Here is a 13,875-nt window from a genome sequence, read left to right as displayed (position 1 = left end):
GACTTCCAAAGGTCCAATTGTCGCCTCAGATATCCGAGGAAACAAAGATTCCGAGACCAGAAGGTAGTCCAGACGGGAGAACGTCCCGTTATCTCGAGATTGGTGAGTGTAGTCCCATTCGAGAGGATGGAGGAGCCTCCAGGGATCCACTAAACCCAAGGACCTATAGAGAAAGGGAACACCTTTAGTTTGGGCGCCAGAGGAAAGAGAGCAGGACCAGGCGGTTAAGCGTAGCATCCAACACCTGATTAAGATCCCCAGCCACAATAAGTGGCAGGGACGTGTCCTGAAGGCCCAGAATAACCAGGAAATCGAAATAGGCCTGGGAGTAAATGTTAGGGCCATATGCAATCATCAGCCAGAAGTCTGTACCCTGTAGTGAGATGTGACGTAGCAAATATTTGCCCTGGGGATCCCCATGTGTTAAGGTAATAGCAGATTGTAAACCTTTGCGGACCAGTAAACTAACACCCGCCTTTTTCCCTGGGGAGGATGCATAAAATACTGAACCCACCCAACCTCTCTTCAATTTCTTATGTTCCTCCTCTGTCAATTTAGTCTCCTGCAAGCAGGCTAAATCAGCATGATGATGTTTTAGTTGTCTCAAGATCTTTGTACGCTTAATCGGGGATGTTATACCAGACACATTCCATGAGACAATATGAAGTGGACGATCACCCAGGAGCACAATGCAAACAGTGTATACCGAACACAATATGTACATCCTGCACCCAGGTGTCCAGCCCCACCCAAGTGCCTACCAGAGCACACCTGGCAAAAGTCAGTACAAGTAGGAACTTGCTCAAGAAACAATTGCATAAACAAAACATAGTGAAAAACATTTCTCACAATAACATACCCGTAGACTGTTCCCAACCAAAAAAACCAACCCCAACCTGTCCCCAAACAATCCCAAATAGCATATCCCCAAAGGAGTATGCGGTAGGCCCGTTACTTACACCGTATGCAGCCCTACCCTTCCAGAAACAAATGTAGTGCAAGTAATACCTTATAGTAATACTGTATAGTACAAGCTCATATTAACAAAGAAACAGTACAGTCAAAGTAAATGCAACCTGGTTGGAAAGCAAATCAGTGGAGGCCAGAAGGTAGTCACGGAGGCTCAGCAGAAGAGCCAAGGGTCACATTAATGTAATCTGCGGCCTCCGTAGCCACATTGAATGAATGTCACGAACCATCATGGTGGATCTTCAATAAGGCAGGGTAAATAAACAGAAAGCGTTTCTTGAGAACATAAGAACATAAGAAGCGCCATCTCCGGATCAGACCTTCGGTCCATCAAGTCCGGCGATCCGCACACGCGGAGGCCCTGCTAGGTATACACCTGGCTTATTTTATAGCCAACCATATCTTTATATGCCTCTCTCAAGGAGATATGCATCTAGTTTGCTTTTGAAGCCTAGGACTGTCGATTCCGCAATAATCTCCCCTGGGAGAGTATTCCAGATGTCAACCACTCTCTGTGTGAAGCAGAACTTCCTGATATTAGTCCTGAACTTGCCCCCCCTTAGCTTCATTTCATGTCCTCTTGTCCGTGTCAAATTGGACAATGTAAATAGTTTTTTCTGCTCTATTTTGTCGATTCCTTTCAGTATTTTGAAGGTCTCGATCATATCCCCACGCAGTCTCCTTTTCTCAAGGGAGAACAATCCCAGTGTTTTAAGTCGATCCTCATATTCCAGTTTCTCCATACCCTTCACTAGTTTAGTTGCTCGTCTCTGCACCCTCTCCAGCAGTTTTATATCCTTCTTTAAGTAGGGAGACCAATGTTGGACGCAGTATTCCAAGTGGGGTCTGACTATTGCCCTATAAAGCGGCATTATAACTTTCTCCGATCTACTCGAGATTCCTTTCTTTATCATGCCCAACATTCTATTTGCCTTATTTGCCGCTGCCGCGCATTGTGCCGACGGCTTCAGGGTCCTATCTATCAGTACACCCAGATCCCTTTCTTGTTCACTTTTTCCCAGAGTTGCACCTGACATTCTGTACTTGTATTCCTTATTTTTACTGCCTAAATGCATTACCTTGCATTTCTCCACGTTGAACTTCATCTGCCATTTCTCCGCCCATTTTTCTAACCGACACAAATCGCTCTGGAGTTCCTCACTGTCCTCCTGCGATCTGATTGCCCGGCAGAGTTTTGTGTCGTCTGCAAACTTGATGATCTCACTGGATGTTCCGTTTTCCAGGTCATTGATATAAATATTAAAAAGGATCGGCCCAAGTACCGAGCCCTGGGGTACACCACTAGTCACTTTCTCCCAGTCGGAGAACTTCCCATTTATGCCCACTCTCTGCTTCCTGTTTTCCAGCCATTTGCCTATCCATCTTTGTATATCTCCCTCTATGCCATGGCTTTGTAGTTTCCTAAGAAGTCTTTTGTGTGGAACTTTGTCAAATGCTTTCTGGAAGTCCAAGTATATTATGTCCACCGGCTTTCCACTATCAATTTGCTTGTTCACGGTCTCAAAGAATTGGAGTAAATTCGTCAAACACGATTTCCCTTTCCTGAATCCATGTTGACTGGGTTTCATCAAGTCGTGTGTGTCCAAGTGCTGAACTATGCTATCCTTGATCAGTGATTCAATCATCTTGCCGGGGACAGATGTAAGACTCACAGGTCTATAGTTGCCCGGTTCTCCTCTCGATCCTTTTTTGAAAATTGGCGTGACGTTCGCTTTCCTCCAGTCGTCTGGTATCTGACCAGTTCTGATTGACAGGTTTGCAAGTTTTTGCAGTAACTCTCCGATTTCGACCTTCAATTCCTTCAAGACTCTCGGGTGAATTTCATCCGGTCCAGGGGATTTGTCACTTTTAAGTTTGTCGATCTGGTAGTATATCTGATCTAAGTTCACTTCAACTGTGGTGAGGCTGTCCTTTATTTCTCCTGTAAACAGTTTCTCCACTTCAGGTATTGTTGAGGTGTCCTCCTTCGTAAAGACAGACGCAAAGAAGGAATTTAGTTTGTCTGCGATTTGTTTATCTTCCTTGATGTACCCTTTTCTTCCCATGTCGTCCAGGGGTCCCACTGCCTCTTTTGCAGGTTTTTTCCCTTTCACGTATCTAAAGAGGTCCACCAGCTTCGCACAAAGAGGATAAAAAGCCTTCCTGCGGTCAGTGAGGGCAGCTGAGTAATCCTGGCTTATACGAATAGTAGAGCCTCTCAACTGCAGGGTGTCTCATTTAGCCCGATATTGTGGCAAAATGTCCATTTTGTGCCAGTAATTCAGGAATTTTACTATCACCACTCGTGGTCTAGAATCCCTGGGCGGGCGAATGCCAATACGATGAGCCCTTTCCAAACAGAGGGTCCCAGTGCCGAAGTATCAGGAAATTCCAGCTCCAGCCAACCCTCCAGCTCTGCGAGCAAGCGCGCATCCGGTATAAGTTCAGGGATGCCCAAGAAACGAAGGTTGCCGCGGCAGGACCTATTTTCTAGGTCGTCCAATTTATCAGCCTGAAGACGCACCGTTTCCTGCAAGGCTGCAATGTCGAGTTCATGAGAATTGAACGTGTCTTCTGCTGCGGACACTCACTGCTCCAAGTCGGTGGTATGGACTGCTGTGTCAGTCAAAAGTTGTTCCAGGCAGGTCATTTGCATCGCTAGAGTGCCCATTTGTGGTCCTGTGCCACCGCTGTTTTGATATCGTTGAGCGCTGTGTCAGTGAACTCCGACACCGTGGTACCCGACGCAGCCGCCATCTTAGTCTCGCCAGGTTTCAATCGCTCCTTGTCTTTACGATCGGGTTTCATGCGTGCTGCCTCTTGTGAGTGGGTTAAATATCTGTCCATGAGGTCCCAAACTCAACAGCAACAGAGTTCGCCAGCCAGGCTGCGTAAAAATGAGCTAATATGGCATATAGAAGAGCAGGGCCCTGGAGCCGATCAGGAGCACATCCTCACCCGCTCATAGTGTCACGTGACCTCATAAACATTAAACATAATTGTATATTTGAATGAGTCAGGTAGTCAGGTATTTGGAGAAAAGAGAGGTTTTTAGCTGTTTTCTAAAATGTCTGTAAGAAACAGCTGTGAGTAACAATGATCAAAATTATTTTTCATGAGAAGCTGCCTGAGATGCTAAAGAGTGATTTAGGAATTTCTTGCTTTTACAACCTTTTACACAGACATAGAAAAGTTTTCTTTTCTTTTAAGGATACACACTATTCTATTCTAGCATGTTACACCAGACAACTTTTAAGTTCTAATCTGCTGGAAAGTATTCCTATGTTATTAAAGTCTGTATCAAATCCATCTCACCTTTTGATCCCAGGTAACAAAAAATTCTTTGTACACACAGATGTTTGAATGCTGCAGCTTCAGCAGTACCATTGCCTTTTGGAAATGCAACAGGAGGGAAAATGAACATAGTTAACTATTACTTTTCTTTTCAATACTTTCTTTGGTTTACTTTCTGCTGCATAGGTATTTCTCTGGTTCACTAAGTGAAAGTGAAGAGCTGGTATATAAAAAAAAGAACATAAAGACTTCAAACAGCAATCTGCACAGATCTGCCTGAGTGGATTATTTTAGTCACAAGTTAAGAAAACATGAATAATTCTTGCATTTGGGTGAAATTATTTACCTTGTAAGAAAAATGATGCAAAGTTGTTCAAAATTTTACACTTGAGCATTACATTTTCGTAGAATAGAAGAATTGCAGAAAAAAATTCAGTTTGGAAAAAATGATTTTGAAATCAGTTCTACATATCTTATATTTGTGCTACACTATGGGCCTCTTCTATCGAACTGCGCTAGCAGTTTTTAGCGCAGAAAGCTGCACTCTCCTGACACTCGTATGAACTCTATGAGCGTCAGGAGCAGCACGAGCCATTCAGCGTGGCTCTCTGCGCTACATACTACTAGCGCAGTTTGATAGAAGAGGCTCTATATGGCACAGAACAGTATAAACTTGAAACTAAAGTTTGTAATCTCCAAATATAAATTTTTGTGATATGTTCAGCAAGTCCACATCATGATGTGGTTTGCATTAGAGTGAGATAAGATTCTCAGTAACCTCTGCCATAACTCACAGTCAGTCAGTCTTAAAAACTGTTTGCAAACAAGTCTGCTTTCAGTTCCTCTCCATATACACTGCACATAAAAGACAGTAATGCTGTAATTAACAAGAAACTGCTAGTTATGGCAGCAGAAATGTCCTTGAGCTCCCTTATTTACTGTATGCTGATTAGATAGTAAATAAGACCTGTGTGAGTCTATGTCGATGCAGGGTCTCTCCTTCTTCAAAAAAATCATTTCTCAACAAATCCTGTAATGGGAAGCAATAAGCCTGCAGCTGAAATATTTTTCTTATCTACAGTTTTCTTGCTTTCTCCTGTCATCTCTTCTCTTAAACAGTATTTGGCCAACAATGTAGAAGACAGGATAATTAACCATTATTTAGCTGGACAGCTTGGATGTTTCACTCCCACTTTTCAGAGTGAGCAGCCTGGAATAGGGCTTTCCTATTTGAGAACTGATATTTCAAAGTGATCCAGACAGTTAATGTCGGAGATCAAATTCTGGCACCTTAGCCTGATCCAGCTTGGTACTTATGTTCTTCTTGATCATTTTGACCTGCTGATCCAGGCGCAGAGGACAAGTCTCCATCAAGGACTGCTCTAGTGGCAGCAAGGGTGAACAGAGACTTCACATGATGACTTAGGGATCGATACTAAAAGCTATTTAACTGGCCAGGAGAGGATCCTAGCCAGTTAAATCACTTGTGTAGGGCTATTCAGAAGCACTTAACTGGTTAGTGCTGCTGAATATCCATACTAAGGGGAAAATTTTAGACACGGTGCCTAACTTAATCAACAAACATCGTTTAAGACAGCAAAAATCTGCACCATTAAAACGCCTGCCAGCGCTTAAATAATACGCACCAGAATCGTGCCTATGTAGACTCTTTAGGCTGTCTAATGACACTATGGGTATGGCTAATGCTGGAAGTGGTGTTACACGGCCTAAAGTGCCTACGTAGGAATGATTCATAACAAAGGCGCCAGAAATGTAGGCTAGGAAAATCCTGGCCTACATTTCCAGCGCCTGTCTTTCATGGAGGCATGAATCTCTAGAAGGCGCCATCACATAATTGGCACGTGATCGCCAGCCACTTTTTAGGCAGCTGCCGATATTGGCACCCTCTAGCGAATCTGGGCTTAATTACTAAACTGAAAACTGGTTATTTTGTGGGTAGGCTAGGGATGAAGTCATCATTTATGCAGTTAATGTAATCAGACAGATAGGACCACATAAACTCAGATATTCAATGTTGGTGTCCAGATATGGCCCGGCCTTGAATATCCAGGAATAATGCCAGTGGCAGCCAAGAAAACACTGATGGCCGCCGGCTGAATACTTACCCCTTAATTTCCATTATGATCAATCATTACTCCTTAATTTCCATCATGACCAATCTGTTCTTCATTCCTTTGCACAGTCGCATAGGACCTGACTCTATAAACAGCACCTACATTAGGCACCACTAGGCGACCTAATCACAGATGCCTAGTTATATCTAACTAAAATTTACAAGCAACTTAGTTGTTCTTAATGGATTAAATGGCATGGTAATTGACTGCGCCATTAAAAAGCAATTTTTTAATTGATAATTTAGGTTGTACATGGATATCCGCAAGGCGCTTAGCAACACCTAAGTCGAGGGACCCTCCAATGCCTACCTGGCATGATTAGGGGAGGAGAACAGGCATGGTAGACTTAGGCATTGCAAGGCACCTGAGGTAGGCGCTGGTAAATTAAGCCAGGTAAAGCCTGGCCTAATATACTGGCACCTACCTCTAGGATACCTAGTGACGCCTAAGACCGCTAGGCATGATTCTATAAACAGCGCCATGTGGTTGATTGACAACTGCATCGACCAGCGTCTAGAAGTTAGGTGCGGTTAGGTGCCTTTTATAGAATCAGGTCCTTAGGACCTCCTAAGCTTCCACATGCACCATTATTACACACCATAAGAATGGCACCTAAAGGTTTTTTGAAGGTAAATGCTAGAACAGTTGAAAAAAACATCACCTCACTCAAAAATGAAGGCAAGATATTATTACTCAGCAAATTAACTTTTCTGGGTGCTAAGAGAGCAGATCCATCTTATCTTCGATAGCCTGTGTGCCTATATTCATCCAACTTTTCAACACAATATAAGCAACAAGAAACAAGGACAGATTTGATTTACCCAACATTTCAATCCGAACCATCATCAGAAAAGTAAATGTAACCAGAATATTAATGGACACATGGAAAACTTTACGATATATTAATAATTTAACACCTCCTTCCAATTCAAAAATCTACATATCAAAATATATAAATTTTTGTACACTTGATGAAAGTTTTAAAATGAATAAAGAATTTAAAAAAAAAAATATATATATATACCGTATTTGCCGGCGTATAAGACGACTTTTCAGTACCTTAAAATCCTCCCCAAAGTCGGGGGTCGTCTTATACGCCGGGTACTGTTTACGTGCCGGTCCGCAGAAAATTCCTGCCGGTCCACACAGGACCGGCGAGATGGACCCGTTAAATTTTCTGTCCCGATGGTGTTTGCAGAAATCTTCTGTTCCTCCCAGCCTCGGGCGATCAAGACAGGCGGTCATTCCCTCTGTGAGTCTCGCCTATGCGGAAACAGGAAGTTGAAACAAAATAGGCGGGACTCAGAGAGGGAAGGTCCCGACGTTTGCAGCCTGTCTTGATCGCTGCCCCTGCTGAGTCGCCGAAGAGGGCCGCGGGGAAAGTGCAGGCAGAGAGAAGATGGTCAGCGTGCGCGGGGAGGTCAGCGTGTCGATTGGGGCCATCAGCAGCGTTTGTGCTGAGTCTGCCCACGTGCAGGATGCAGCGGGTAGGGGCCTTCGACTCGTCTTGGGCGGCTGGGCCTGCGGTGCAAAGCTGTTTTTGCCGGCTTGGGGGGGGGGGTCGCGAATCGGAAGAAGGGGTAGTCTTATACGGCGAATATATAACAAACTCTATATTTTAACTGTAAAAGTTGGGGGGTCGTCTTATACGCCCAGTCGTCTTATACGCCGGCAAATACGGTATATATATATATGGCTAAACTCCAGGATCCAAATAGGCGGTTTTAAGATTGTCTGGAAGGATTGGATTAAAGCAGGTATACGAACCTTAAATGAAGTTATATCTAATGGTAAACTACTGGATTTTTCACAGTTGCAACTTAAATTTGGCCTTGATAAAAAATAAGTGGTTGCAACTGAAGCAGGCTATTCAGGCAGGGTTCTTTGAATGGAAATCTCTTAATAATCAATTTAGTTTAGATTTCTTATGCTTTCAGGCAGACTTCCTGGGACACCAGACTGTACAGTGGTATAAATTATTATCTGGCTATTTAAATAAGAAACCAAAGACTGGACTTAGAGATATTTGGAGCATTGAGATTAAGCATCAAATTAATGCCTCTCAATGGACACGTATTTGGTCTTGGAGGATGAAATGTACAATGTCTCCGTCTATGAGGCAAACATGGTTTTTCCTGTTGCATAGAGCACTCTGGACCCCTGTTCGTTTACAAAAATTGGATTGCTCTAAGTCTAATAGATGTTGGCATTGTCATCTCAAAGCTGGAACTTTAGATCATTTATTGTTTTATTGTCCATTCATTAAGGCTTTTTGGCAGTCTGTTTGGGATCAAATAAATTGCTTGTTAGAAAATCATGTAGCATTGTCATATGACACAATTTTATTTGGCATGTCTATGAGAACCAAATGTCAAATATCTGCTAATAATAACAAGCTTTTGATGATATTGACAGGAGTTGCCATCCAACAAATAACATATAATTGGAAGGATTGTAAAAGACTGAATTATTGTTTCTGGTGGAATTCACGTGTATAAAATGGAAAGAGCGTTGGCAGTTCAGAAAGGTTACTATAATAAATTTAAGGATGTGTGGAGTCCATTATTAAAGTATTGGTTTTCCACTAATAATATATTTATGAATGACATAAGATATTATTTTCATTTGGTATATTTTAGTTGTATATAAATTTGGGAGGGGGGTGGGGGTTAAATCTTCTTGTTGTATGATATTGTAGATTTTCTAAGATGTACAAATATGAGAAAATGAACACTGATTTGTTAGGGAATACAAAAAACTTTAAATTAATTTGGGGCCCATTGTCATCTTTTGTACAATTATTATAGTTATAAGAACATAAGAAGCTGCCTCCGCTGATTTTTGTTGTTAGATAAAATGCACATCCAGGGAGGGAGGAGGATTATAAGGTCTTTTAATTGATTATTTATACAGATGATAATAGGAGGGAAGGGTGGTATTTTTGAGGTTTGATAAATAAGTCTGATTAATCAAATGTATAACTTATGTTTAAAAGATGTATAATATATCTCTGAACCTATGGTAAAATTTTATAAGTACTTTAATGATAAAGATTAGGATGGGTGGGGGAGGGTAATGATCTGTATGAATCTTGTAAAATTATAAGTGATGTCTAAAGTGTTAAATGTATAATCTATGTTGCTTCCACTTATTGAAAATGTTTTAAAATGAATAAAGATTATTAAAAAAAAAAAAAAGAAAAGTAAATGTGCTTATTTTTAACTATATATGACAGAAAACAAAAGATACCTTACTATTTTACACATCTGCCTGTGCAATCTCTACTACGTATAACTGCCTTGAAGCAGTATATGTCAAATTTTTAATAAACTTGATAAAACAATGGCATTAAGGCTTGCACTGCAGTCTACATATTTCTGCAAATAAAATACACCATATTACATTTACATCAATAACATTTTTGCAGTACTCATAGAAACTCTTCTGACCCATCTAGCAATTGCCATGTTTATTTGATTTTAATCTTTAGATAATATGCATATTAGATTTCAAAGCATCATTACCTATAACATATTATAATGGTTTTGCAAAAACGAAAAAAAGTGGCATTATTTTCACTTTTAGTTCAATGGCAGGCTGGATGCCAATTCTATTGCAAGTTTTCTTTGTTTTTGGGTTGTTGGGGGGTTTTGTGTGTAATATGCTTTACTTTTATCTGCAGTTCTCTTTCTTTGTTAGCTTCAAGGTAACCAGCTGTCCTCATTGAAGCTGAATGCACAACCAGGAAGAATGTGCAGAGAGCAGGATTTGCCTAAACACCAAGTGTTCCTTTTACAAAGGCGCGCTAGCGGTTTAACGTGCGCAATACCGCGCGCTAAACCGCCAGATGTGCTAGCCGCTACCGCCTCCTCTTGAGCAGGCGGTAGTTTTTAGGCCAGCGCGGGGGTTAGCGCATGATGAAAAGTCGTGCGCGTTAACCCCACTAGCGTGGCTTAATAAAAGGAGCCCCAAGACTTCAAGAAATGAGTATCAATTAATTATGACAATTTGCATTTTTTGAAAATTCTTATTGACTCTAAGAAACAATAAATATTGCAAAGGGGCTGAATTTTCCTATAAAGAAAACACATTTATTTCACTACAACCAAAATTTACATCTATGTGGTGCAGCCTGCTACACAAATAATTATTTAAAATAAGTGAGATACCTCATTCAGGGCTTGATTTGCTTCATCTTCATCCATGCATTCAACCTGCAAGATGTATTTACAAATACGTCATAACTGCATCCTCAGACTAAGTGAAAGTGAGAGACTGAATGATCAAAATAGAGGTGGAATAGTGCATGGGGGGAAATGGAGATTTCAAAATAAATTACTTATTGCATTCAAGAACCACAGTGGTGTGCAAAACTCTGGAATAAGCAGATCTTAATGCTGTTTTGAAGCTTCAGTAGATGTAGGTGTTATGGTGGAACATCATCCATTATAGGAATAATTCTCTATAGATTGCCTAATGTTAGGTGCTGGGATAATGCATGCTAAGAGCAAATTCTATATCAGGTGCAAGAAGTGGCGTAGCAAGAGTGGAAGGCGCCAGGGCGGTGGCACCACCCCTCTCCACAGCATCCTCCTCTCTGCCCCTCCCCCCACACCACACTCTCACCCTCCACTGCCCCAGGTACATTAGATAGATTATGACCCCATCGGGACAGATAAGGAAAATGCTTGAAGTGCCTGTATCTAAACCACTTTGACTCCCAGATCTACCTCTCCACACCTGAAATTTCACCTAAAGTACAAGAAAAAGTCTCTGCTTGTTTGGCTGACATTGCTGCCTGGATGTCCTGCAGTCATCTGAAACTAAATATGTCCAAGACTGAGCTGCTCCTCTTTCCTACTAAACCCTCTGCTCCTCCTCCCAAATACTGTCATTGTTCCAGTCTCCTCTGCTCGCAACCTTGGAATGGTCTTCGATTCCGACCTCTCATTTTCTACACGTATCCAACAAGCTGCTAAGACCTGTCGCTTCTATCTCTTCAATATCACCAAAATTTGCCCCTTCCTCTCTAAGCCCCATTACCGGGACCATGCTCTCGTAACCTCACGTTTAGATTACTGCAATCTACTTCTAACTGATATCCCACAGTGTCACCTCTCCCCCTTGCAATCTGTGTAAAACTCTGCTCCATGACTCATCTTCTACCAACCTCACTAAGCTCATGTCACCCCTCTCCTTAAGTCACTTCACTGGTTCCCTATCTGCCATCGCATACTATTCAAGATCTTATTGCTGACCTACAAGTGTGTTCATTCTGCTGCCTCTCAATATTTCTCCTCATACTCCTCCCAGAGAATTCTGTTCCTCAGATAAGCTGCTCTTAGCTTTACCTTTCTCCTCCACTGCCAATTCCAGACTTCGTTCCTTTCATCTAGCTGCCCCCTATGCCTGGAATAAATTACCTGAGTTTGTCCATCAAGCCCCTTCCCTTACCTTGTTTAAAAGCAGACTGAAACCCCCCCTTTTTTATATAGCCTTCAATCCTTAACCCTACTCCTCTGCCTTCCAACCCAGCCAGCTGATTAACCATTCCCCTTAACTATATCCATGACATCCTGTTTGTCTATCTTGGCTGTTTAGATTGTAAGCTATTTTGAGCAGGGACTGTTTTCTTCTTCTTTGTGGCTCTGTGCAGCACTGCGTGCGTCTGGTAGCGCTATAGAAATAATTAATAGTAGTACAAGCCCCAATCCCTTTCCCTTTTCTTGAATTCAGATACATTTTTCATGTCCACCATCTTCACCGAAAGGCCGTGCCACACGTTCACCACCCTTTCTATGAAAAAAAATAGTAAGGTTACTTCTGAATCTATCTGCTTTCACTTTCATCCTATGCTATCTCATTCCAGAATTTCCTTTCAGTTCAAAGAGACTCACCTCATGTACATTTCTGGCATGAGTCTCCATCATATCTCACTTAAGAACATAAGAACATAAGAAATGCCATCACCGGATCAGACCTTCGGTCCATCAAGTCCGGCGATCCGCACACGCGGAGGCCCTGCCAGGTGTACACCTGTTGTAATTTATAGTCCACCATATCCTTACATGCCTCTCTTAAGGAGATATGCATCTAGTTTGCTCTTGAAGCCTAGGACGGTCGATTCCGCAATAATCTCATCTGGGAGGGCATTCCAGGTGTCAACCACTCTCTGAGTGAAGCAGAACTTCCTGACATTAGTCCTGAACCTGTCCCCCCTTAGCTTCATTACATGTCCTCTAGTCCGTGTCAAATTGGACAATGTAAATAATCTTCTCTGCTCTATTTTGTCGATTCCTTTCAGTATTTTGAAGGTCTCGATCATATCCCCACGCAATCTCCTTTTCTCCCATCTTTCCTTCAAAGTATACATACTGAGATATTTAAGTCTGTCCCTATATGCTTTAGGATGAAGACAACTGACCATTTTAGTAGCTGTCCACTGGATCAACTCCATCTTGTTTCTATCTTTTTGAAAGTGAGGTCACAGCAGAGTCTTACAGGGCATTATTACCTCCTTTTCTCCACTGGCCATTCCTCTCCCTGTGCACCCAAGGATCCTTCTAGCTTTTGCCGTCACCTGTTCTACTCCACTCAGGATTTTGTAGACTTCAATCATATCTCCCCTCAGCCGTCTCTTTTCCAAGCTGAAGTGCCCTAACCGTTTTAGTCTTTCCTCATACAAGAGGAGTTCCATCCTCTTTATCATCTTGGTTGCTCTTTGTACCTTTTCTAGCGCCACTATATGTTTCTTGAGATAAGGAAACCAGAATTGAACGCAATACTCCAGATGAGGTCGCATCATGGAGTGATACAGGGGCATTATAACATTCTTAATCTTGCTAACCATCCCTTTTTTTAAATAATTCCTAGCATCATGTTTGCTTTTCGTGTGTAACTTTGCCAGACAATCTTGGTCCTTCTCCAGGATTTTCTTCAGTGAATACAGAAGTGTTTGTTTAGCATGTTTGATTTTTCCTCATCACTCTTCACATATAGTTTCATAGCATCTTTTAGTTTTGCAATTCTATGTTTCATCTTCCTACTTTCACTAATATATCTGAAAAAAAATTTGTCTCCCTTTTTTACATTTTTAGCCATTTGCTCTTCTGCTTACGCTTTCGCCAGATGTATCTCTCTCTTGGCTTCTTTCAGTTTCACTTGGTAGTTCTTTTTATATTTCAGGAACACCAACATTTTTGGCTTTATTTTCTCGACCACTAGTTTAGAGAACCATGTCGGTTTCCTTTTTCTCTGGTTTTTATTTATTTTCTTCACAAAAAGGTCAGTAGCCATTTTTATTGCTCCTTTGAGCTTAGACCACTGTTTTTCCACTTGTTACTCCCATCTTAACAGCTCTTTCTTCAGGTACTCTCCCATTTTACTAAAGTCCATACATTTGAAATTTAGGACTTTGAGTTTTATGCGGTCGCTCTCCACTCAATGCATGCATCTCTTTTCTTCCAACCCTAACTTA

General features: G+C 41.7%; 1 protein-coding gene across 4 annotated transcripts in view; it reads right to left on the bottom strand.

Annotated features, from left to right (window-relative positions):
- STKLD1 (serine/threonine kinase like domain containing 1) overlaps window positions 1-13,875 on the bottom strand; it is a 105,642-nt gene that overhangs the window by 82,929 nt on the left and 8,838 nt on the right. For 2 of the 4 annotated variants that reach the window (XM_033960700.1, XM_033960701.1), the window contains exons 3-4: window positions 10,568-10,612; window positions 4,285-4,359 (exon numbers count right to left, since the gene is read on the bottom strand). In XM_033960700.1, coding sequence (XP_033816591.1) covers window positions 4,285-4,359; window positions 10,568-10,612 — 120 coding nt within the window. The remainder of the gene's footprint in view (window positions 1-4,284; window positions 4,360-10,567; window positions 10,613-13,875) is intronic. The other 2 variants (XM_033960702.1, XM_033960703.1) reach the window with 1 other exon arrangement.

The sequence above is a fragment of the Geotrypetes seraphini genome, chromosome 10 (genome assembly GCF_902459505.1).
Source record: "Geotrypetes seraphini chromosome 10, aGeoSer1.1, whole genome shotgun sequence".
Lineage (NCBI taxonomy): Eukaryota > Metazoa > Chordata > Amphibia > Gymnophiona > Dermophiidae > Geotrypetes > Geotrypetes seraphini.
This window is presented reverse-complemented; position numbering and strand designations above follow the sequence as displayed.